The sequence below is a fragment of the Lepisma saccharinum genome, chromosome 3 (assembly GCF_977018435.1).
Source record: "Lepisma saccharinum chromosome 3, izLepSacc3.1, whole genome shotgun sequence".
Lineage (NCBI taxonomy): Eukaryota > Metazoa > Arthropoda > Insecta > Zygentoma > Lepismatidae > Lepisma > Lepisma saccharinum.
Window position 1 is genome coordinate 68,544,674 of NC_139231.1, and position 27,297 is coordinate 68,571,970.

Consider the following 27,297-nt stretch of genomic DNA (forward strand, 5'->3'; position numbering starts at 1 on the left):
GCACGAGAAGACAATTTATTGATTAGGAATATATATTGTTGCGGTGTATTATTTGCTAAGCATATGTATGGAAATTTCAATACACAATAAAGTGCAATTTCAATTTTGCATGTTTTGATTTTTATGTCCTAGTTATAAACAATGCAACATGAGTATAAAATTACACTCGAAAGTATAATCAGGTTATTTCTTTCATTGTTTTCCTGGACTGGTTCAGAAACCACGTGATGCTGTCAGCCTTTGTTCCTCCCGGCCGCGTCTCTTGGAATTTTCTGCACATGTGATTTGAATATGCAGCTGTTGTCGGGTGACCTTGGTGGCAGAGACGCGGTCCCCTGATGCTATATGACGTCCACGAAAAATGCTTTATTCCACAGAGCGGCCTTGTGTGAAGCTTTTTTTTTTCTCCCCAAGACGAATTTATTATCCTGCAGAGTGCACGACCCGAAGCATCTAGATGGCCTAAACGAAGTTCCTAATTTTTGGTCTGTTGCTGGAGGTCGTGATGCGTGGTCGAAGTTCATTAGCAGGCACAAGCTCTGGCCTCCTTGGGATTACTGTTTCAGCAAGGCTTAGATTACTCATGCCGATATTTCTAAACAACCGTGTGTGACGAACTAAAACGTTAAAAAAATATTTACTCGTGGACCGGGCATGCACTTAAGAGTTCGTTAAATTTCAAATATACAGGGCTAGCATAAATGATTCATTAGTTTTGAAAAGGCTATATTTTCAAAAGTATTACACGTACACATGAAAGATATATGAAAAGAACCACAAACTCACCAAGTTTATACACCCTCTACAAATTTTCGATATGTGTCCCTTTGGTTACACGACACACGTCCAGACGATATTCCGAGCTCATTCCATACATTTTGTAGCATAGTCTGTCAATGGTCTGCAATGCAGCACTGATGCGCTCTTTGAGCTCGACTAAGGATTGCGGTAGGGGGGGTACGTAAACAAGGTCCTTAACGTACCACCACAGGAAGAAGTCGCAGGGCGTTAAATCAGGAGATCTGGGCGGCCAGGGGAACAAAGCTAGGTCATCCTCACAAATACGCCCAATCCAGCGATGCGGAAGTTCGTTTAGGTAGTCACGAACTGGTATGTTCCAATGAGGGGTTGCCCCGTCTTGGAAGACAAAATCCCTGAAGTCAGCACTGAGTTGCGGGAACAACCACAACTGCAACATATCCAGGTAACATTTACCGGTCACAGTTTGCTCAGCGAAGAAAAACGGCCCATACATCTTTGTTTGTGACACTGCACAGAAAACCTTCACCTTTGGCGAATCTTTCAACTGTCACGACTGCACGTGGATTTTCCGTGCCCCAGAATCGCACATTATGACGATTCACGTTCCCGGATAAGTGGAACGGTGTTTCATCGCTGAATATCAACTTGGCGGCGAAATCCTCGTCCTCCAATGCTTCCTGCATGTTGACGCAAAATTCTAGTCGACGGGCGTAATCCTCCGGCTTTAATTGTTGCAGGAGCTGCACACGGTACGGTTTGAAATGCAACCGTTGATGCAAAATCTTCCACACAGTTTTTTGTGGTATTCCAAGTTCACGGCTTGCTCGGGCCGTTGATTTTTTTGGACTACGCACGAAACTATCCCTCCCTCTCTCCACTGTTTCTTCTGGCACTTTTGGTCGACCGGTCCTTTTCCCTTTACACAAGCAACCCGTGTCCTTGAATTGCCGATACCACCGCAAAATGCTTTGTTTACATGGCGGTTCTTTTCCATACTCTCTTCTGAAAGCGCGTTGCACAGCTATAACAGACTAACATCTGTCATATTCAAGCACACAAAAATTCTTTTCTTGCTTTCCCTCAATTTTCGACAGGTCCTAACCTCGTGCTGCCACCTGGAATACAAAATACAAACTTGGTGAGTTTGTGGTTCTTTTTATATATCTTTCAAGTGTACGTGTAATACTTTTGAAAATATAGCCTTTTCAAAACGAATGAATGATTTATGCTAGCCCTGTATATTTGTTGGCCCTTTTTAAAGTAATTTTTCAGTCGGCTCGGTGGGCGAGCGTGCCAAGTGGTAAACTTCGGTCTGGCCACGAAATTTTCCAGGTTCTAGTTCCGGGCTGTGCATAATTGTTTTGAATGTCCTTGCATCAATTTCATATAATGATCGTTCATCCTCATCTTTGCGATTAACCAAAATTGGGAGAAAAACGACGTTAAAGGAAAATACAAATTACCTGGCGTCTGGACCCGCAGCCAGTATAATCCTCTTTCGAGGTGTCTCCCTCCACTCATAGTCGAAAGTTTATCCTGATGCAATGCATAAAGACAAAATTCATTTTTATATAGGGTTATTCAAAAGGAATGGTACAAAAGTAAAGTTAATTTATTTTTAAGTGAAGAGATACAAAAGCAATTCTGGTGGGAAAGAAGAAAGGAAGGTTGTAAATTTACAAATGTTGGATATGAGCACCCTGGGTAACACGGCAGATGTCAAAACGATAATCCAATTCTTGCCAGACGCGTTCCAACATATCCTCGGTTATCAGCTCCACTGCACGAGAGATGCGCTGCTATAAATTATCCAGGTCCTGTGGTAATGGAGGAACGTACAGTGTCTTTCACAAACTCCCATAACTCATAAAAACAAGCATGGAGTAAAATCTGGGGATCATGTAGGCCAGGTATGCATGCTCTACCTACGTTGTTGCCATTTTATCTATTAACAAGTAGCGCCTCTAGCGGATTTTACGTAAACTACAACAACAGGCTATAAATTTACAACCTTCCTTTCTTCTTTCCCACCAGAATTGCTTTTGTCTCTTTTCACTTAAAAATAAATTAACCTTACTTTGTGCCATTCTTTTTAAATAACGCTGTATATGTATGTTTCTAAGTAATTTATACCCAACATTCTATATATGTAGGGTTTCCTCCAAAACTACACACTATGCCTACTTTTGGTGTCACATAAGACAATCTGTTTTTAATACCTTCACTCAATCCTTCTTTCTGGTCAGGAGATATTCATCAAGACAGGCTCATCACGGGGAGGTTTCCTTATGGATAGAAACTCCTAATCCCCAAATTTTTCACACATGGTATGATTGATTCAAAAGTCGATGAATTCTCAATTTCTCTCGCATGAGTCGCTCATCGAAGAGTTTATTTTGGACTGCGTAATTTTTCCGTTGCTTAATTTCTGTTGTGAACGTCGTTGGGTTTCCTGGAACACCGTATCTGAACATCTTAGACGGGCCCACCTACTTCAAACTTATCTAATTCATTGCTGTGATAGTTATTCTAAGCTGATTTTGTACTTCTTACATTTTTGCACTTTCACTATCACTTTAGGAGAAATGTCCTGTCCTCAAAAATTTACTAGTCTCGGCCATTATTTCAATTCAATTAATTCGAAACAATTACTTAGTGCTTACGGATGCATACATATTTGGACACCCTGTATATACACATTTTCCACGGTAGTATTTTGTTTACTAAATATAAAATACAATAATAAAACCCACTCCGGACATTACTATGAAAGAAAGAGAACAAGTAAAATAGTAAAGTACAGTGGTAACCTTGATAACTCGAACTTCGGGATAAAAAGAAAAAAAAATCGATGTATCAAGGATTTAGTTATTGAGGGCCAAAATCGCAGACTTCGAGTTATAGAGGTCTAAAGTTTACTGACCCTTCTGAACGTCGGTACTACGTATGCCGACAAGATTGTTGATCACCTGACATTGTACGTAGGCACCCTACACTTCGACTTATTGAGGTCCGTGTGACTAAAACTTCGAGTTATTGAGCTCGAATGGCATCCCATAAACTGTATAAAAATTCGTCTTATCAAAAAAAAAAAAAGCGGGGGAAAATTTTATTAGAGTTGTTGTAAAATTAGTATTGATTGTTATGGACAATTCAAGGGGATCACAAAAAAAATCGACTTATCAAGGAATTCGAAATGTCTAGGTTCGAGTTATCAAGGTTCCACTATATAATAAAATGCAGCCCGCCCCCTTTTCGAGACTTACACCTACAGTGAGAGCCTGAAGAATTGAAACAGAACCTCTGCACCAGCACACAAAGATATATTCCTTGAAAACGTCTAGGATGCAAGAGGAAATAAATTAATATAGTTAAACGACTATTTGCCGAACAATATTCGTGTATTGTACAGTACATCGTGGTCAAGTATAAATAAGTCTAAATCTCCGTGTAGAACTAGTTTGACGGTAGAGCCGAGCAATCGTGTAATTACATATTCAGGATAATTGTGAGAATGAAAACGAGTGGATTTTCAGTCCCGCCCTTTCTATTTTTCAATTGTGGTTGATTTTGCTTCTTGTTGGAAATGCAAATGCAAGGAGCAAAGGTCAGCCAATTTCTTTGTCTCTATCTCAAACAAGAATTAAATGGTGCAGTTGGTTGCCTTGTCTTGTGTGTTTTGCCGGATGCAGGGGAGCCAACGGTTGAGCTGATAAGAGCTTGGGAAATGTTAGTCATTGACACGAAGTAAACAAGACTGAAAAAGATTCTCGGGACGGAGGAATGCCTGATTAAAACTCTCAGATCACAATGTTGAAAAGGCGGGTGCTGATAACCAGGGGTGGCCAGGTGGATTGAATAATTGTATGTTTCCTTGGTTCACAAGACACTTAAGACATAAGAATAAAAATTGTCACGTTAAACTTCTGTTTGCAAAGTGTTTATAAAACTTTAAGTTTTGCTACTTTTTCAGTTTTGCTGACAAGTACACTTAAGTTCGTTACTTACTGGTACACGAGTTACCGTCAATGTCAAGGTTTAGTTGCGCGAGGGACAGAATGATTCTAGGGTATTAGAAGTTTGTTTTTGCTTCTCGAAGTATTGACTCCACCATGTGGTGCTGTTGCAATCAGCATGAAGATGCGACGTTGTTGAAGTTCGCCCCAAGGTCGCTAACAGCACCTGCAGTGTGTAGCAAACCAATCACGAGCTACTGCAAATCTCTCCGCGACCTACCATTAGTTCGGGATCGACGGTTTGACGATCCCTGACTGATCTACACCAAACCAATGAAAATTTCCATTCAGCACAATTGAACACCCACAGGGACCGGAAATACTTCAAAAGGAACAGCGCAGCGAAATCTGAAAAGGCACACAATCTAGCGGCTGAGATTAAAAATATCAGCGATGCAAGTCCGGACTTCCGTTCGCAACGATGAAGACAAATGGTAATTTGATTAAATAGATGAAGAAACTAACACAATGAATCTTCTTTCGGATTCGGTTCCCGGAGGGTGACATTACGTATACTTTGTCCCGGCTATCTGTGGAGCAAGCGAACGAAAACAAGTCTTTGCGCAAGTAGTGACGCGAGACTGCTCTACCAATGAACACGTGAGAGGGAATGGGATTGCGTGGAGGGGAAGCGACTGCCGCTATGTGCGGCCTTCCTCCAGAGGTAGCCTGGACAGAGTATAGTTGTTTGGATTCCACTTTAAACTGTAGGTCGAGTGCCAAAACATAAAGAGGAACTTCAGTTCTATTATTCACCCAGGATTCGAATCTAGGATTCCTGGTTCGTAGCATTCTATGCCAAACCCAGTGCAACTATTCTACTTGCAGAAAGCTAGTATATTTAGATTCCCTTCTTTCAAGTTTCTGATAATCTTGTGGGATTCGAGGGAATGTGTACAATTAAGCCCATAGGACGGCTGAAGCTTACGGTGCCATGCATAGAGCGCGCCATTCAAAGGTTTCACTTTTTTTTTTTTTTTTTTAAGTAAGAATGGGCGAGAAGAAATTTGCATTTGGTAGAGGTAAGGAGAAATGGAAAACACACAAGGTTTGTTCCCATTGTTGATTTAGATCAGTGGTTCTCAATCTTTGTGAGCCTGTGGACTGGCAAATTTGTTTTCTAAACGTTTGTCTCGATTCCAACAATTTTACTCGTAAATACGTTATAATATGTATCCTTGAAATTTAATACCGGTATTAATAAATAATGGCATAATCCTAAGAGTATGTCTTCGATTATGTCTAAGCTTTACAAAAATTAAATTTTGTTTTAAAATAGTTGGGAACAACCGGATCTAATGGAATCTTTGTTTCTTCTGGCAAATATAATTAAATTTATTTGGCAAGTGCTTATTTTCATTGGCATATTTAATTTCAGACACCAAAAAAAATCCAATTAATCAGAATATTTCCACTTCAATATATTTGTTAATGAAAATTACCGTGCAAAAATTGCCCAAGGTGCCTGTTGGTCAATGTCCAAATGTCTAACATCCCCCTCCCCCAGTTTGATATATCAACTCAAAGGAACTTCCAACTCGAGAAAGACGCAACCATTAAAATTAAAATTTGAAGGATGCACGGGTGACAGTCCCCTCTCAGCGGCTTTGATTTCTCACCAGCACTGGTGAGAAACATTTCCTCTTATTGCTGACTGGTGAGAAACATTTCCTCTTATTGCTGCTGAACCCTGAAGGGAAGGTAATCATCTTTCCAGGTGGTTGCCAGCTTGGGCTGAAAGTCAAACTTCAGGAGAACCTCTCGGTATGGTACCAGACTTCGGCCTAGCTTTTGAGAAACAATGCTTTAGAAACTTCCTTTGGGAGTTCCCCACATGAAAATGTTACCATTCAACTCTGCACATGATGTTCCCTGTTCATCCATGTCATGAAAATATCTCCATCATAATCCTTATCGATCTAGGAGGTTGATACGAAATTAGTTATATTTTGCCAGATGCTTGCTTAGCTTGCTTTCTGACATTCTCAACTTGCCCCGAAATGTTTTTTTGTGTGATATCTTTCTAAAAAAATAAAATCCTGGGTACGCCGCCGTGCTGCTGTTATTAAGTTTCATGAAATTGTTGCCATTTGCAGACTTTTACACATCTTTAAATATAACCTATATTATTTTTTAATGTTTTTTCCTTTGTTTCCTCATGTCAAAATTTGTAGGTTGTAAATATCATAAACTATGGCATAAGAAAATATCGAAGAAAAACATACAAAATATGCTTGGTAGTGCTGGATTGGTGAGGGAAGCGACAAACCACAATCCTACTTAGGGCACCAAAATATCGAGGGACAGGGTTGTGTACAATGATTGCTGGACTCTGTGCTGATAGTATTTATGAATTTGGTGCTATGTTAAGACTGTTTGTAAATGTACTGAAGTGCATTTTCTTGTTTTGCAGGAGCAAGGTGACCAAGTTGAAGTTGCAAAGGATGAAATCAAAGAGGTGAGTTGGAAATCCTTCACTAACAATGTATTTTTTCCCCCAGCTTTTTCTCGGAATTATCCCCCCCTGCTTTTATAGTCATTATCGGGGAACTGATTTATATGTAAATACATATTTATGTATGAAGCTGAAATCGGTTATATTTTGTATTATCTTTGTGCATCATGGTATGTAGACTCGAAAAATTAAGTTTTTATTTCCATATTTTTACATATATTAGGTTTTGGCTCATATTTTACATATTTCCATATTTCTGAACAGTTCTCAACGTACAGGCTGCTCGGAAATTCCCCTTATGATACATGTAATATCATAAATAAAGTACACATAAAAGAAAAAAGGGGAACCGGTAAATTTGGAGCAAAACACGTCCTGGTTTATATTTAAGGTACCAGGACCTAAGCACATACCCTCGAATGTATGCGGGTGGAGGAAGGCTGCTTTGGGGGTTCCCCCCTTTTTTTCATTACAAACTCCTAGGGCTAGTAGAGGGGACCGAGTAGACAATATTTGGAATAGGAACCCATATGTTTCTGTGCTACAACCATGACAATGTGTCGGAGGTGCCTGTGTTGGTATGCAACCGGGTAGGCAGTACATGATGTCAGAAGATCACACGTGATGACCTAAAGTGTAATCATTTATTACAACCATGTCAAATGAGGTGTTACGTAAGGTACAGAATTGAACGACGTGTGACTCAGTACATAATACAAATTTATTTGGTAACAATGCCAAGGGAACGAAAAAGAAACTTACTATTCATTGATCACAATAACACTTGTGTCAACAGTGGAACGCAACATTTGTTTGGGTCTTCTGCACTGGATGTGTCTCATACGGCACTGCTCAGCTACAACAGTAGCACGATGTGACTACCATCAACGTCATTGCACACATCGTACCGACGAATCGTGTTCCGGTACACTTGCTCCATCAAACCTGGTGTCCCTTCTTGTGCAGTGACCATAACTCGTGCCAGTAGTTTTTTCTCTATCTCTACAGGAGTCTCTCACACCATACTCTTCATACGACCCCACAAGAAATAGTCCAATGGTGTTAAATCCAGCAATCGTGGGGCCACGTGGTTGGACCACCTCGACTTATCCTTCTTTGCCCGAATCTTCAGTTAACATGTCTCCGAACATCATGTGTAAAGTGAGGCGGTGCGCCATTGTGCTGAAACCACAGTTCCTGATGGGCGTTCAATGGCACAGCATCCAAGAACAGGGCCAATACTTACTGTAGGAAGATCAAGTACGTGGCACCAGTTAGCATGGCTGCAAGAAGGTACGGCCCGATCACATGACCATCCAGAATACCTGCCCACACATTGATAGCAATCTGTGCTGGAATCCTGGGACATGCGTCGCATGAGGGTTTTTCGTCTGCCCAGACATGGCTGTTTCAAGAATTGATAGCACACTCCATAGTGAATTTACATTCATCTGTGAACAGAACTCTACGTGGAAACTGGGGCTCGTCGATGAAGCGGCGCAGAAACTACGTGCAGAAGTTAACACGTGGTAGAAAATAGGCTGGTCTCAAAGCCTGTACCCTTTGGTGGTGGTAAGGATGTAGTTGCTGCTCATGCAGAACCTCCCACACGATGCTGCGAGAAACTCACATTGCACGTGCAATTGTTCGCGTACTTGTTGAGGGGTCCTGTTCAACGTGGTGCAGTACAACCTCTTCCAATTCGGGCATGCGGTGTCTCTGTGGAGCACCAGTCCTTCCTGTTGGCGGTGAAGGTACCTAGTTCTCGGAGGCATGTAATGCTGGCAAAAAGAGTATGTGATGGAGTCATGGGGCTCCAGGCAGGATACTGCAGTAGGGTAGAAGTCACGTGAAATCAGGTGATCTTCTGGTTGCATACCAACACAGGCGCATCAGACACATTGTCATGCTTGTAGCACAGAAACGGTACATTTCCAGACATGGGTTCCTATTCCAAATTGTCTACTCAGTCCCCTCTACTAGCCCTAGGAGTTTGTAAGGGGAATTTTGGAGCACCCTGTATACTTCATATTCGCGCAATAACTACATGTCCCCGTGTGACCGAAAGAGTTTGGTGAATTTCTTGCAAATAACTGATAAATTTGATATACACTCCCATTACTACTTATGATCTTGAACACAGTGTTAGTCAATATAATCCATCTTAAGAGAAAACAGAAGGAAATTCACATTCAAACACTTACAACAAAATTTTGTTATTGTTTTGGAAACTGAAAATGAAAACAAATATTGTTTTAAGTCAGTGTAAGTGTATTGTATTTTATGTAGCTCATGTAGTGTCTTATATTATTATAAAGATATTTTTTTATAATTTAAGTCCATATTTAACTCAATATTTTTGTAAAAATAAATAAATATATATTTACATATTTGGCACATTTTTAGTACATATAAATCTGTTCCCTGCTCATTACTATCCTTAAGGGACTTTGTTTCACGGTACATGTTACATACATGATTACATTCAGTATTACTTGTAATTTTTCCATTATTATTCTGAAGGATTAAAATTACTAATTGGTAGGGACGTGAAGTTTGTTTTATTTTCCCCTAAATTTCAGTGTTATTGTTTTACTGCATTTCTTTTTTTTTTTCGTGGGTTAAAGCAAAATTCGGTGTAATTAATTGAAAATCAGTGTTACTGATGCATTTTTACTGTTTCTTCTATGCATAATATTTGCACATTCCTTTAGTTATGGAAAATCGATGCAAATTTTAGTTCTAAAGACAATAGAATAAACTTAAAAGCTTACCTTTGTGAGAAATGACCAAATTCTGTGCATTTGGAAAAATATTTAATCTCATCGGCCACAAAATGAGATGTTTATTGAAGTATATTACCCAAATCTTTGAACACAATCATATTTCAAACTTTTCACTCTCACAGAATAACATTTTCAAAAATTTTCTTGAATTCACTTTTAAGTTTTCAATGACATTGGTGATTTTCCATGCACAGATGTGTGTAGTAAATGTTCACAGTATTCACTCACAACACTTTCTGTACAAAATGCACTTATAAATATTAGGTGCATTCAAATGAAAAGGTCTATTTCTTTGCAGAAACTTTATTACAGTAGTTGGCTACACATATTCATCGTATGAGGTAAGACACTGGTCCCACTTTGAAACAAGGTTATGAATTCCTTGGTAGAAGAAGTCCTTGTTCTGGGAATGAAACCATTCTCTGACAGCTTCCTGCAGCTCAGGACTAGAGGCAAAGCATCGTCCTCTGAGGTGTTTCTTCATAGGTCCGAAAATGTGAAAATCACATGGACTCAAGTCAGGACTGTATGCAAGGTGGTCTAGCACTTCCCAATGGAATGATTGCAACAGATCCTGTGTCTGTCTGGCTGTATGGGGACGAGCATTGTCCTGGAGTAAAATTATGTCTTTGCTGAGTTTTCCTAGATGCTTATTCTTGATTGATGTTCGTAGACGATGCAGTTTTTCACAGTACGTTTTTGCGTTAATTGTGTGTCCCTCTGGAAGGATATTCACTAGCAGTAGCCCTTGGTCATCGAAAAATACGGTCTTCATAAGTTTGCCGACTTATAGGTTGTGACTTGCTTTTCTTTGGTTTTGGTGATCCTGTATGCTTCCATTCCATACTGTCCCTCCTTGATTCTGGCTGGTAATATGGGCAGATGGATTCATCTCTAGCAATGATTTTGCTGATAAAATCCTCACCTTCATTCCTGTATCGCATCAAATGAGCCAATGACATTCCCATTCTGCACATTTTTTGTTCCTCTGACAAACACTTTGGCACCCATTGTGCGCACACTTTCCTGTAACCCAGTCTGTGCCTCACAATGTCATGCACACTACCCAATGACACGTTCACTTGTTCGCTAATGGCTGCTAGGGATATTCGTCTGTCTTCTTAAATAAGGTTGTCAATATCAGCCACTGTCCAATCAGGAATGTGATTTTTCAACTGTCCCGGCCGAGCATCGTCCTTCAATGTGTTTCGTTCATCACACAAATGCCTACACCATTTTCTCACTGTTTTGTTTGATACACAGTATTCATACACAACTTTCAATCTCCTATGAATGTCCGCTGAATGTACTCATTCGGCATGAAGAAACCGAATGACACCCCGCTGTTCTTCCTTGGACACGTCCCTTAATGGCAGCTCCATTGTTCAGCACAGTCTTCCAACTGGGGGGAAGAAAGTGAAGGTGATTAGATAACAGACACGTGCTACCTGGACACACTTGCGCATGCGCAGATGCCTCATTACTAAAACGTCACATATACCTGTGGGTATACAAAACACATGAAATTACTGTCTCACATAAAACGTTTTTTCATAAAAAATAAAATGGACCTTTTCATTTGAATGAACTAATAGAAAGATAGCAGTTTTCTCCATTCACTCCAATGAAATGATGCACTCAAATGAAGGCTTCCACAGTTCAAAAGTGCATTGTCTTGTTTCCTTCTTTTAGGCTTCTCGAAGCCTTCAACAACAAAGTTGTCAGGTTGTTTCACTCGATTTAGTTTTCTTGGGTCACCCCGATGGCATAGTGGTAACATCACTGCCTTGAAATCTAGTGGTCCCAGGTTCGATATCTGGTGGAAGCACCACAGTGGTTCGAATCCCACTTTAAAATGTAGTCTATTCCCAATTAGCCTTTGTGCATAAAGTGAACGTAAAACAACAATTGAAACAAATGAACTTTTCTTCTCAATGTGCTTCTCACTTCCATTGCGCTTAATCAAGAAATCCTTCTGCTACCATGTTGAGTGTTATTTTGCAATTCAGTGATTACGAAATAATGCAGTTCTATCTGAAGCATAAGGTCTTTCAGAAGCAAACAAATGCATTTACTGCTGGATTTTGCTACTAAGTACACCACAGGAGGAAAAGTAAATGCAAGACTATGCACAAACCATGCAGCCTCAGGGGTTCTCACTGACTGAAATTTCCCTAACAATGCCAAAAAATCCCTCTTACACTTCAAATTGTGTACATACATGCACCTACACCCCAAACCACCTTGCTGGCAACACAATAGGTGAAAATTTTCCTATCCAGTAGCAAATTCGATTTCAGAACGAGGTCAAAACACTGTCATTTCTATGCTAAACTGCAATAAATGAAGCATGACAAAACTCTTGAATCGAACTTTCACCAACTTGATTAGAAATGACATAGAGCTTCAGGTAGTTCTTTTTGAACATAAGAAGTGTTATTTGTCGTTGATATTGCATATTTTGCAAAGTTTTGGCATTGAAGTTCAAAATTTGGTGTTATTCTGAAAAATTACATATTCGCGTTAATTCGGGATTCCGAAACACTGAAAACTTGCCTCCTTAACCTACCCAAATAAATTTTAAAAGCTTTATTTTGGTTTCCAATGTTATCGTTAAAAATGAACTTCACGTCCCTACTAATTGAAAATGAATTTGTACATGTCTCTTGGTGTGGCTGCGGTGGCTCAGTCGGTAACGCGTCTCACTACCATGCTCAAGGTCCCGGGTTCGATCCCCGGCCGGTTCAAATCCGGGAACTTTTCTAACATTGGAAGCGGCCCTGGCGCCCACCCAGCGTCGATTGATATGGTTACCTGGGGGAAACATGGGGGTAAAGGTGGTCAGGGGCATGATGCTGATCACATCACCCCCACTCACGACCGGATCAAGAAAGTGTGGGGCGTTACCCCCACACCCCCTATATGCCTTCATGGCATGGTGCTAAGCACAGGGGAGCACTTTACCTTTTTTTACATGTGTCTTGGTAAGGAAGCAAATTCACCATGCAATGCTAAAGGTTATTGGATTATCTAATCTGTAGAGCCGCTGTGGTCTATTTGGTAGGGCATCCGACTGCCATGCGGAAGACCTTGGTTCGATTCCCAGGGTGGGTTTCACCCAGCCTCAAATCAATTGGTACCTGGGAGGGGGGGGTAAAGGCAGCTGGAGCATGGTGCTGATCATATCACCTCCAAAATGGCAGAACTCGAGAATGTGTGGGCCCCTTCCCCCCACATCTCCTAAATGTACGTTCATGGCACGGGAAACTTTACCGTACCTTGTATTAATAGTACATTGCTCACCTATTAGCATGTATATTTTCCACTGCTTCATGGCCCTCTTTGCCAAAGGCTGTTGGGAAAGTAAGACTTGATGCCCCATATATCCTCATTCCCTAAAAGACCAAAAGGACTAATTTGCAAACAATGACGTCAGTGGTGGCTTGTAGCCACACATTCGCAATTATCTCTAAAACTGCTAGTTTTCAGACCCATGTTTACTGAGACTTTTTGCTTCTATTATTGTGTACTTTCAACTGTCAGTTTGCACTATTACTTATGATACACCCTGTATACAGCACAAAAGGCATATGAAGTTACACAATCTATGGTGAGTTCAGGGTTTACAATTGAAACAACTAGAATATTCTTCCATACATGTACAGTAAGCGCTGTTTGTACAGAATACATTTTAATAGGAAACATTATTCCTAGGGACACAAATTTATGGTAAATAAAAACTGAGGAGAGTGGTAAATAAAATGTTAGATCAGCGGTATATACCAGCGGTGAAAAAAAAAAAATTGGACACACTTTTTCATTATGAGAGGAAACAACATACAAAAGAGCTATAAATTGATAAACTACTTCATTTTTATATACTGTACACATGCACAAGTACTTAGCTGCCCAACCAAAAAGAAAACCTCAACACAAAATCACTTCATTTCTAAATTGCATATCTCAAGTGATTTATTCATTGTATGTATTTAAAGGATATCCTTGCTGCCCAACAAATAAAATAATCACTACTGCACATACACAAACACATGTTGAAAATCACATGATGATAAACAAAATTCATTCATGACTGAACTCAAATGACACCATTGTTTCTCTTGATGCGCGGGAACAGATTAATCTTATCGCTGCTACAGCTAGCAAGTTCAATGAAACTGGAAGTTGAGTAGACATTCGGGGAAGAAAGGAATGCAGCTTGACAGGGAACGAAGTTTTCGAACTGAGATTATGTGCATGGGAAATCCCAATTTGCAGCGTCTTCCTGATGTGATCGAAGATAAAACGTTCTTCAGCTGCAAGTGGTAGGAAACTTTAGGCAAACGTATCGTTACAAATCGACAGTTTGCACGCGCAACTTCGATTGCCGGTTTTTGCGTGTTTTCTACTTAATTTGACGATATTTCACGGTTATTTCGCGAAAAAGCGTTCATTTCGAGGAAAAGCACACACTTCGCATTACTTCGCGAATAAAACTCATGCATATTTCATCATTGGGGGTGTAGTTACGTCCAGAATGTTCAAAATTGAATCTTTTTTTCACATTTCGCGATTTCGCGCATCGCGAAAATTCAATGTCCCTAATTATTCCTCTTGGTTGAATAGTTATTAGCTTTTAGAAATGTGAAGTGATACGTTGTTTAAATCTCACTCGGACACAATTACATCTACACTTGTGGCCTAGAGGTCACTTCTGATTGCTAATGCTACGGAAATAGAACAGATTCTATCCTTGAGAAATGCCATGATATATTCCATGGCATCTGAAATGTCATAACATTTTTCACTTTTAACACTGTAGCATTTTGGTCATGGCATAAATGTTAAGGAAAATGCTTTCGTCTAAAGTGGTCCTAAAGCTTTCCAAGTTACAAAAGTTAAATTGCATGTGTAGATACATTCCATTTGTGAGGAAAATATGCCAAAGACTGACATCTGTTGGGATATTGGTTAACTGTAGAAATCTACTTATGCTGTAACGCCAGTTGGAGTTTTGCTATTCCCCATTTTCTGTGGTCTGTTGCAGACACAGCCTACCCCTGGCACACAAGAGGTTGCTACTGTTTGTATATACTGTATTTCTTAGAACCTAAGGTGTACATTTTTTGGGGGGAGGGGTGTTTGGATGTTGAAAATTTAGGTGCACCGGCATCTTAAATTTTTAGTATATATGTATAAATATACCACGACATTAGTGTAATATAGAATGGAGTATTTGCCAGTTTCATTAATAATGTTCTGTCCTTGATGGTTTATCGTTGGTGTCTTGGATTCAAAAAAAAGTTTTGTATATGTTTTAATTAGGGTATACTGCAGCAGTGTAACTTATATATCTGTTTGCAGGAAGAGCAGCAGGAAAATGCAGAAGAGGCAAAGAGCAGTAGCGAAGCATGCGAGGAATCAGGAGATGCATCTAAGAAAGCTGAGGTGCGTTGCATTGTAGTTTGAAATCTAGAAATTAGGCAAAAATGCATGCTTGACCAGAATTCAAATCTAGATCTCTGTAGACCATGCCATTACTCTGCCATTAAGTTGCAGGACCACCTTTGACCTTGCCTAGTTTTGTCTCTACAGAAGACTAATTATAAGAGTTAGTTACTTGGCTGAAAATGTTTTTACTTTTACATAGAGTTGCAAGTGGTAGGAAAAAAAACTGGATTTCTTGGAAAAAACCGGTGTGTTTTTCTGTATTTTTTTTTGGTTGGGCTTTTTTTCACAAAAAGCCTCAAATCAATGAAAATACAAGAGTTGGCAGTATTTTTCCTGTTCCATGGTTTTTGTTTATCTCCCTATTATAAAATACTCATTTGTAAATATAAAATACAATTTACAATATGAAATTGGAGCTTGACATAAACAGTGTTTTCAAGAAAGCTGGCTTGTTTTGAATGGGTGGTTCTTTCAGAGTGTTATCTTCAAATTCCGTAGGCTTATTAAATATGTCTTTGTAGTATGTACATAACTAGAGTTGTTTTGTATGTGTTTTTTATGGAACCTAATAGTATATGATTTCCAATGTTTGAATTTGTTATTCGAACACTTACATGAAGCAAAAAAGAAAATACTGCTCTACCTTTTGAAAATCTAGTATCAAATCTCTCTAAATTAAAATTTGGTTAAATGACCGCTTAACCTGGTCAAGGACCAACTAGTGATGTATTGTGGCTGCTTGTTGCAGTGGTTCTCAACCTTTGTGAGACTACAGCCCAGTAAATTTATTTCTTACAAGTCTATGCCCTGAATCCAAAGATTTCACTCATAAATACATTTCTCATCTTTAAAGTTTATATGGAAATTAATATGCATCCTCAATTAATATTAATATATCAAGTATGGCATAATCATAGTTCAATTATGTATAGACTTGCTGTCAAATATAAAATCAGATTTAAATTAGTAGTCATCACTTGGGTGCAATGGACCATTTGTGGCCCGGCGATTGAAAAACTGGCACTAAAACTGAAGCAGAAGTAAATAAGACTGACCACAAATGAAGCAAAAAAAAACAACTAAACTATAAGAAATAGTGTTAAGGCTCGCAGGCCCACCCTCTTTTTTTTATCACTAAGATTCAAGAAACCATTTTAATATTGTATCACTGCTTCCTTTGCTGATTACATAAGCAGTTAGTAATTTTTGTAATTATTATAATTAATAAACATCATGACAAATTATTGCATGTATCTCACAAATATTTTATCATTCACTAAAACTCACAAAATCCTTAATAATTTTTTATTGATGGTTTTTAGTTGTAGAAGTGTATTGTTCATTAAATATAATAATTACTATCATTACCAACCAATTGTACACTGTCACTGGCATGAGTGTCTCAAATAAGACACATTCAAGAATGCTACCTGATATGCCCACCAAGTGCATTATGTCTCCTAATTACATTACATTTGTTTTTATGAACATAAGTAATAAATATTGGGAACATCCTATGAAACTATGTAATTTATTATTTTAAAACTGTTGAAAGATCTAAAAAATAGATATCCCTCCCCGGTTAGCTAGGGTTTAAATTGTATCTTAACCACTATGCAATATGTGTCCACTGGCATTGGCCAATATCTGTCTTTTGGCTACTACATCATGTACATTTTTTTAGCTAGTTGTAAAATGTCACTACAACTATAAACCTGTAAACTCATAACAGTAACTTCAAGTGAAATAGGTTAGCTGTAATTGGTAAAAAGGCAAAATTTCCAGTATTTTTTTTTTTTAAAAAAAAGTCAGCTTTTTATCAGAAAAAAAAGTCCATTCAAAAAAGCCAGCTTTTTTTGCAACTCTTCTTTAAATTATTGCAGATGAACTATTACTCGGAGCATGTTGCATGGATTGCAAGATAATTTTTTTTTTAATAATGACCATTTATTTTTCATTATAATTTACAATAATTATTGTTTTATATATAAAGTTATAAAGTAATAAAACAAAATTTGCTGTAATGCTTCTTTTTTTTTATCAGAGATTCAATGAAACAGTGGTGTATACCTACCTTATACTGCAGATAAACTAACTTAATTTTAAAGCAATATATTATTCAAGAACACTACATGTTTTGAATATTGTAACAGTGTAAGCAATGTCTTCATGTGCATACTAATGACACTTTTTGATGTCATTTTATTGTGCATAATTCACCACAGCATTTCAAGGTGTAACTCTCAATTACAGAGCAATCTATCACTCACCAGAAACAAGTCAAATCAATGACTGAGAAAGAAATTCTAACCACTGCTTCAAACCGTTTGTGCCACACTACACCATTATCTTGGTGAGTGGGGACATAGAAATTTGCAACAGTGCCATACTTCTCGATACGTCTGTTTCTGCTTTTGTCGTGGATTGAAATTCCAAGATTATTTTTTTTCTGGGTGGCAAAAAAAAATATTTAAAAATGGGGTTACAGCTTATGCATGTGTAAATAAAGTGTCTGTATTTGCAAGTTAGGCTTATATTGTTTTTTTAAACTACTTTATTTCAGTCTGAAGAAAAAACAGAAGAATCTTCAGAAAAGACTGAACCTGGAGTCAACGGTGCAGTAGAAGAAAAGGTGCCATCCCCCTCTTCCTCCATCCCAGTAGAAGCAAAAGTAGAGCCCGAAGTGTCTCCGGTCGTAGAGAAGTCCATAGAAGAAGCGGAACCATCAGGGGAGCAGACAGACGAGACAAAGTCCCCAAGTCCTCTCCCAGAACAAGCAGAGACCACGGCCGAAATCAACTCCTCTCCAAGCTCTCCCCCAGAGGAACAGATGATGGAAGAGACGAGTGCTGCTGCAGAAACTTCCCTGCCTCCACCTTTGCCATCAAGTCCACCACCAGAGGCTTCAGAGCAGGTTAAGGAACAGAGTGCACCGGCCGATAGCACCATAGAGCACCAGGTGAACGGAGAAGTGGTCCCAGAGCCCCAGGAGCCGTCTGTAGAGAAGGAGGAAGTGAGTAAGAGCGAGGTGGAAGTGCCAGTTGTCAAAGTCCAGGAGGTTGAGCCTGTCGCACAAAATGGAGAATCTTCAGAAGTTGCAGAAGAGAATACAGTTGAAAAACCTGAACAGAACGACGCTACCGAAGTGGCATCTTCACAGGCTGCTGAATCAAGCGTAAGTAAACCTTTTATGATATGATAATCAAAATTAGCTTAGTTGAATGGTTAGTTCTTGCCTTTAGACCAAGCAGTCCTATCTGATTCCCCACCAGTTCTCAATTTTTTTTATTAGCCCAGCATCATAAGAACAATTAGCAAACCTTGGCCCTCAAAGGAATCACGGTGTAGTTAGTGCGATTATAGCAACACTACAATGTAGGGTGTTTTGATGTAGCCCCAAAAGAAAACATTCCAATATGGTTAAACCTGACATTCTTCTCCAGAACAACTTTCACATTTGCATGGAAGTTGCAAGCTACAAACCTTTTTAGGCAGGTAGAAATATTAAGAGAGTGAGGTGCAAATTTGTTTTAATTGTTGAAATGCATGAGTTTTTTTTTTGGGTGGGGGGCAATCATGAGTTCTAAGTTATGGATTTGTATTCACATCAGAGTATCTCAAAGCAGATTATTAACCTACATTGTTGTTGAAAATGTCATAATTTGTTTTGATTCGTGTATTTCTTGCGGAGAATAAAAATACTCTCAATTTTCAAGCAAGGTATTGGAAAAATTCTTGCTTTTGTCACACTCCAGGCTGTGTAGATCTCTCTAATTTTTCAAAGGAGACTGTGTGTACCTTGCTGGACTTTGTGATGAAATGGTAAGTGTAATGCACTTCGAAGCAGGTAGTCTCAGGTTCAAGACACTAGCAAGGCATAGACTGTTTCATTGTTTGCCCCATCATCAATTTTATCTGCTCATCATGAATCCCTATCATTGTGATTGACCCAAATGGTAGAAAAGCGTTGGAAAATAACTGAAATAGAAAATTTACTTGCTTGCAGGCAGAGCATAGCTAGTGTATAACTTTGGCATGAAAATCACCTTGCAGAAGAGATTGTCCCTAAGCTTTCCACACTTGCCAATTTCATTGTGTGTAGCCACTTTGATGGGGTGGGAGAAACTAGAGTTTGCCTTGATAATGTGGGAAACTGGATGAATTTAAGATAGTTCAATGTGTTTTTATTTTTGGATACATATCACCTGGTTCCCTTGGATAGAAGATAATTTTAGTGTAAGACTGCATATCCAAAGCAATTGCATGAAAGATAATAAATGCTAGCAAACTTGCACATTTCAAACAATAATAAAGTGAACTATGTCTTGGACATACTTGGTGCTGTCAACATCGGAAATGATAAGGCAACGCAAGTGAACTTGGACCAAGCCATAACATAATGGGAGTCAACATGGTAAAACTTCTTCTAGGAGTTGAAAGAGCAATGCAAGAAGAGATTAAGAAAAATGCACACAGAAGCAATGGAAAACTTGAGAAATGGAGTGAAAATAATTAATTTTATCCACAAAAACAAAGTACAATAAAGACAAGTTTAACCTCCAGTTATTATATTTTCTAAATTTTTATTTTGACATTAAATATTTTAAAAAACGTAAACATTTTAATCTTAAAAACTATAGTTTTGTGTTCTATACAAAAATGCATCAAAGCTGGATATGGGCTCCTGGAGTCTAGCCTGGGTAATGTAAATTGGAATTAGATCCTTTTGACTAGTTTCCACCCCAGCTACAAGAAAGGTGTAAAATTAACTACATTGTGGAACAAATGAACTATGAGCGATGTGAGAATTCACTATATAATGGTTTTGTAGAACTAAGGGAGGAAAGGTTATACTTGTTATAAATTCTTGGCTAAAATTCAACGTTTACAGGATAGGTAATTTGTGTGGAATATTGTGTTCTTTACTAGATGTAATCTCATTAGAATTTCTTCTTCCAGGTGAAGGAAGAGTGTGGAGCTGAAGATGAGAGAACAAAGCAGGTAAGTCCATTTTAAGAAACTATAAATGTATGATCTTAGAGTAGAAATTTTAAAGAATGAATCTCAACCAGGATCTCTGGCTCTGGAGCTGTTGATTCTGTCCTGGATTTAGTTTTCACGCCATTGCACAGTGATTTAGAATGCCAAAAAAGTCAACAAAAATATAATTTTTTACTTTTCGATAAGGGGATAAAACATGAGCATGCCTCTAAAGAACTAAATGGACTGCCAGAGAAATTTCTCTAAATAGATTGTTTTCTTTTTCTTTTGGTCCCCAAAAATGGTGTTTGATAAAAATTGAATTTTATATTATATTTATAGTTTTTTATATTTCGTAGTTATTTTTAAAACTTGTTGTTGTAGCAATTTTGTTTTCACTGACCGGACAATATAATTTTGTTAGGTACTCTCTCACCTTCTCACTCATGCACAGAAAAAGCACACACTTGAATTAAAATAAAATATAATGCTTTTATGTTTGACTTGAATATTCAAAAGTTAACTTGAGTTAACATAGCTTTTGCCACTATTTCCGCAACAATTTCTAAAGCAAGGAAAACTATAAAGTATTGTGAAACCGACACTGAAGAAAAGGTTTGCTACTTTTAGCTAATTTAGCTACTTTGAGATTGCGTGCTCCACTGTTAATAGGTCATCTGGCAGCCCTGCACCAAATGTGAACATGTGTGTGGGCACTGTGATTTTGCTATCAGGTAATGTTCAATACATATAGCAGCAGTGCAGTATAACAGTGATTTATGCACTCACCCAAAAAACCTCCTCCCAAATTTCATCAACACCCTAAAATTTTCCCCAAAAACCCAATTTATAGTCATTTCTGCTCTGAATGGACCCTTACAACCTCCAAAATATGAACTTAGACACCCCCTCAGTTTAATGCAACTAAAGTTCTGGTGCGAGAGTAATTAACCTGGCAGGATGCTCACTCTCCGCTAGGGTGCAAGTACGCATGCTGGGTAAATATTAGAGAAGCAAAATTACTTCATAAGTTCGAATTATAATTATAAGGAATTGAATAACAATGCTGCTATTGATTAAACTCATTTTATCAATTTTGAACATCTTTATTTTGTATTACACAGTTTATATAATCAAAAAAAAAAAAAAATCATTTTAAATACCAAAATTAAATGTAGGAGCGCACGTTTGGTGACATTTCTTCAGTGTATTTCTATGGCCATGTGAGCGGAACTAACAAAGCCTCACAGCTGATTTAAGGTCCCGATATTTGAATGGGTTTACTGGAAAGGTACTGAGAAGTGTGGCCTCAGGCACTCATTGGAAAAGATTTAAAAATATATATTTCAAAATCACCTAGATAATTTTTACCATACCTTCATTCTTACTGGTTAACAGTGGTTTGTTATGAATGTTCACAAAACAACGTTCGTGAAAAATCTGGTGAAGATAGGAATGATAAAATTAAACATTTGTTTCATTCATGTTAGATTCCATAAGTAGTGACAATATCTTTGAAGATTGTTTTAAGATGATTAGCGTTGAGAAAATTGTCGTCGATTAGAAGATAAATTGCTTTTAAAATAATTTCAGTTCGATTGAAGAGAATGAGGTTGCTTTTTCTTCTATTCTATGCACTCTGAAAAGCAGTGCATCAGTTTTGAAGAAAGTATCGAGAGCAGTAAAATGCAATAAAACTGAAGAACTTCGCTGGGAAAATACATGCAAGGAATTCACATTCACAACCAAAGTGCATTTCAAGGAGAAGGAAAGGCATCGAACTAGTGAATAAATATTATTTAATGCCTCTAAAGACATTAATTTTATGTGAAAAGTGATTTGACAGGAAGTCTGATTTCCTGGCTTCAAACTTTTATTGTGCATAAATGTATTTTAACAATACTTTACACTAGTATTATATTTAATCTATTTCTGAGAATTCATTTCAGTCTTAGACTGCCTTGCTTGGAGTTACTGTGTTTCCAAAGTGTTTATTGAAATAGGTCATGTACTCAGTGATCAGAGTATCCAGACACCCACCTGAAAATGAAGTACAAGTTTGGGCCGCCCTCTATACGGAACACTGGCAGTTAATACGGTGTTGGCCCACCCTTAGCCTATGACAGCTTTCACTCTCGCAGGCATACTTTCAATCAGGTGGTGGAAAGTTTCATGGGAAATGCCCATTCCTCGTGGAGTGCCGAAATGAGAAGAGTATCGGTATGTGAGTCTGTGTGGTCTATCACGAAGTTGGCGTTCCAAAACATTGCAGAGATATTCTATGGGATTCAAATCAGAACTTCGATTAGTGGGATGTTGTAGTCAAACCACTTCCCCACAAGCCATGGAGTATGGACGGGTGCATATTGAAAGACACAATGGTCATCCCCGAACTGGTCTTCGACTGTAGACAGCATGAAAGCGGTTAAAATGTCAACATAAGCTTGTGCCGTGACATTGCCTCATAAAGCAACAAGAGGGCCCAGCCTGCTCCAGGAGAAATATGACCGCCACTCCTGAATTTCATTGTCGGCACTATACATGCTGGTAGGTGTCATTACACAGGCATTCGCCACACCCTACCATTGGATCGCTACATTGTGTACCATGATTCATCACTCCACACAACGGTTTTCCACTGTTCTGTGGTTCAGTTTCGATGCTCCTTGCACCACGAGAGGTGCAGTTTGGCATTTGCCTGTCTGATGTTTGGCTTATGGGCAGCTGCTTGGCCATGGAAACAAAGTTGCCGAACAGTGCCGATGATTGACAATTACGCTGTATGACCCTCTTCAACACTAGACACTCTCTGGAGGTCGGCCTGCACACTTTCGGGTTCTTCAAGTCGCTTCAAATTTCCACTTCACTATAACATTGAAAACAATGGACCTAGGGATGTTTAGGAGGGTGGAAATCTCGTGCACAGACTTCGTACACAAGTGGCACCCAGCCACCTGACCACCTTGAAAGTCCGAGAATTCCTCAACCGTCTCATACTGTTGTCTCTCACTGTCTGCAGACTGAGATCGCTGACCATGTGGTCCATGCGGTAGATGACAGTACCGTGTCACCCTCTATGATAAACACACATTTTGTGACAGGCCGGTACCCAGGATTTTTTTCAGGGGGTGCAAGACCCAAAGGCAGATTTTATAAATTTTCTCTGGGACACAGCATGTGTATTAATGTTGTAAACATATATATGGGAGAGGGTGTGTAGAGAAATTTGCTCATTTCAAAGCTAAGGATTCCTTGAGGAATGGCATTTTCTAACTTGTGATTTTTTTAAATATTAAATAATAAAAATAGCCTACGAGAAGCAACATATGTCTGCGGTGATAGATGAGTGTCCACCATTTTGCAAAATCAAAGTTCCTGATTTTTCCAGACATTTTACATAACTTTTCAGACTATTGTATAATGATTTAACATGCTAATAAATTAGTTTTACTTCAACTTTGCAAGTTAATCAAATGGTTGAACATTTTTGAAAAATAAATGGAAAATAAAAAGATGGAATATTAACAAAAAAGGAACATTGTGGGGAAGTTAAAAATGAAATGTGTTTTCTTACAAATTCTGGTAAGCAAGCAAAAATCATGTAATTCACCTGAGGTTTCCACGTTTTGAACGCTTTTAAAAAAATTCCTTTGTTTCCAATTACTTTCTCACTCCAACCTGGTTTTCCTGACTCCTTCAGTTGTCCAGGCCTTTCAGGTCAGTGCAAACCCTGTAAATTAATTATCTGAAGGGAACGACTAAGATAATTGACTTCACCCTAGCAGCGTCTCTGCTGGCAAAATATTGTTTCACTTTTGGAATCTTATTTGACAATAAAAATAAATGCCAGTGGTAACAAAGAAGCTATGAAATGGAGTTGCATACATGTGGGATAGAAAATGCAATTTGCAGCTCTTGCAACATCGAATTTTTTCATCTTGATGTCCTCTATACACTGTGAAAGTTGTTTATTATTAAAATATGTAGTAAAATAAATTCAGATTGACTGAATCTCTTAAATAATATTGTACTTATTTTCTTGAGTATTTTGGGAAAATAACAATATCTGTTGAAAGTACTTCAAGCAATCTGTTGCTCCCAAAATCTAGCAAAGATTCTGCTGCGAAGTGGATTCTCCTATTTACATATGAGCCATCGTAAGCCATTCCATTGTTGGCAGAATCGATATCAGTTGCAGAAAAACCCTGATGCTGAAGAATGATTGGTTTTATGCTTCTGCTCAGTGGCGGTGAAAAGGGATCAGATCTTGCGGTACTGGTGGAGAGCTAAATGTGCCCCCCCCCCCCCCCCCCTTATATGGTTGGTTGCAGTCATTGAGGAACCTTTGTTCCATAATGTAAAAAGCATACAAAATTCCCATTTATGCAAATTAATGTGAAAAATTTGTGACACTGTAATAGAAGAAACAATTCAATAATCAAGGGGTTCCTATTTCTAGTGTCGAACAACTCTTTTTGACTCATAAAAAAATTCAGACAATTTTTAAAATTTGCACGGTATTCTACAGAAAGTCCTACATAACCAGTACAATGTCTGCAGTGGCGCAAGAGGTTCCTTTATAGCACGTAGTGTCGGAGCCAAGACGAAAAAAGTCTGGACATGGATTGAAAGGAATGGAGTTTCCTGACTAAATTAAGATATCTGATAGCCTTGCATCAATGGTTATAAAACTAAAATTGCCAAATATTGCAGACTGCAGAATTCTGGAGCCCATTCATTTGTGCAAGAACAAAATCGAAATTCTTGCAAAATTTGAAAAATAATCATTATTTTCATAGGTTTCTATACGTTCAAATTAAAAAATTTCATAGCTCGAGGGGGGCTATGGCCCCTGTGCCCCCCCTTGGGTACGGGCCTGTTTCATGATGTGTCCGGATACTTTTGATCACATAGAGTATGTACAAAGGATGGATACAAAGTAGTGCCAACACTGCTGTCACGTGAAGGGAGTGAGTCACAGCACCACAAGCGTTTCGTGGCTGATAAGGGGAATGTCAGACGAGGAAGTGTAGTGAGTGAGAATGGTTGTATGTTATTCAGTCAAAAGCAGCAGTGCTCTGAAGCAGAGGATGAGTGAAAGCACCCTAACAATATGTTTAGGCAAGAAGAACAATGTGCTTACATCAAAATTGAATTGTCATGTGGTCGAAGTGCAAAGGAATGTTGGCAGGGACTGACTGCGTGAAGTGTGTGGTGATACAGCGTTGCCGTATCGTACAGTGGCATGATGGGTGAAAGTGTTTCGGGAAGGCAGGGATTCCATGCATGACTGCATCCCCCTCTATGAAATGTAAGAATATACTGGAAACTATTCCTGATGCAGGGTTATTCATAGCTAATCCTTCTTTCTGTCTTTATATTTCCCCTTTGAAACTAAAACAATTGTATCCCCAAACAAGTTGAACCATCTAATGAACTACTAGGCCGTAACAACATCAATCCCATTATCCATAACCCAATGTTGAAGAGTCCGCAGCTTTATCTTGGGGAACACTGGGGTATAAGTTAATGACATGAAAGCTACGAATTTCATCCTGCTCATTTATATTTATTTCGTCTAATCCTTTCCTCACTTCCCAAGAGTTCTCAACACTGTATTCAGTCTTCCCTCAGATTTCCCTTAATCTCAATACTAAAGTTTTTGTTAATCTATACCCTAGGTGTGTGTGTGTACATGGGTATAATGGGTCTCATTGGGGTCCCTTCCTTATGCATTTTTGGGATACCAAAAGCGATAGGAATTTCACCCTTTTTACATTCTTCGATAAATTTCTTCTTATCTGATCTTGATAGGATTAGACTTGTTTCAATCCCTTTCCTAGTTTAGTTTCTTATTTTACTAATGTGGTTTCGTTCAATTACTTCAAAGTCACTATTAGTAAAGCATTCTTCCAACTTCTCCCTGTATGTTCTTTTATCCATTAATACAAATTTATTTTCCTTATCGGATATTATAAGGAATAAATTATTTTTGTCAACAGTTCTAAGTTCGTATTTTTGTTGGAGCACTAATTTTTTTTAAAAAAATCTTGAAGACAGGTGTGGCCACCTCCCAAGGTCTTGCGTATCTCATATAGTCCTACGATGTTTCCTGTTCCTTGTGACCAGCAGCTTACTGACTGGAGCAGTCATGCTCACTGGAGAAATTCTGGGTGGTCTTAGAAATGGGTGTTTAGAGAGGTTTCATTAGATTTTAGAACCTCACAGTGCACTAAATATAGGATGCATGTGTTGGAGAATTTGAGTACACGTATCTTTGAACTTGATTGTAGATGTTTACTCCTTAATACACACATTTGCAAGTAGTAATTTTTCACTAAGTTAATATATATTTCGTTTTTCATTCATCATTCACCCATTGTCCAACTCTTCATTGGCAATTTTCACTCTGTGCATACAGAATTTTAGGAACATATTAAGTTTTGAAAGTGGCATGAACATTTTATTTTCAATATTGTGGAAAAAAGTCTCAGTAATGAAATCCCCATTTTTTCCGAAATTTCGGAATTTTGAGTGTTCTCCCCTCCCCCCACCACATATACACCGAATTTGCATAAATTTTATATAGTCTGAATCTCTGGTTCATTCCGTGTACAATGGTATATCACTAATTTCTCTAGGGCAATTAGCCTCAGATCAATACTCATTTAATTGAAACTCTGCATTTTGCTTAAAATCGGCTCTGGCTCAAGGGGGTCATATGTGAAAATGGCCTTGGGCTCCAAAAGGTTAAATTTGATGGCCACTGCCACCATCATCTCAAGAACTTGCTGTAATCAGTTTTGTGGGTAAAGGAGTACTTCATTTCAGAATAGTAATATAAGATCTT

At 38.4% G+C, this 27,297-nt stretch overlaps 1 protein-coding gene across 1 annotated transcript in view; it reads left to right on the plus strand.

The window, feature by feature from the left end:
• The window catches only part of LOC145985102 (uncharacterized), a 98,976-nt gene that overhangs the window by 69,647 nt on the left and 2,032 nt on the right, over positions 1 to 27,297 (plus strand). The window contains exons 4-7 of the mRNA XM_083118705.1: positions 7,192 to 7,236; positions 15,381 to 15,464; positions 18,031 to 18,642; positions 20,427 to 20,468. Of these exons, the coding sequence (XP_082974831.1) occupies positions 7,192 to 7,236; positions 15,381 to 15,464; positions 18,031 to 18,642; positions 20,427 to 20,468 (783 nt within the window). The remainder of the gene's footprint in view (positions 1 to 7,191; positions 7,237 to 15,380; positions 15,465 to 18,030; positions 18,643 to 20,426; positions 20,469 to 27,297) is intronic.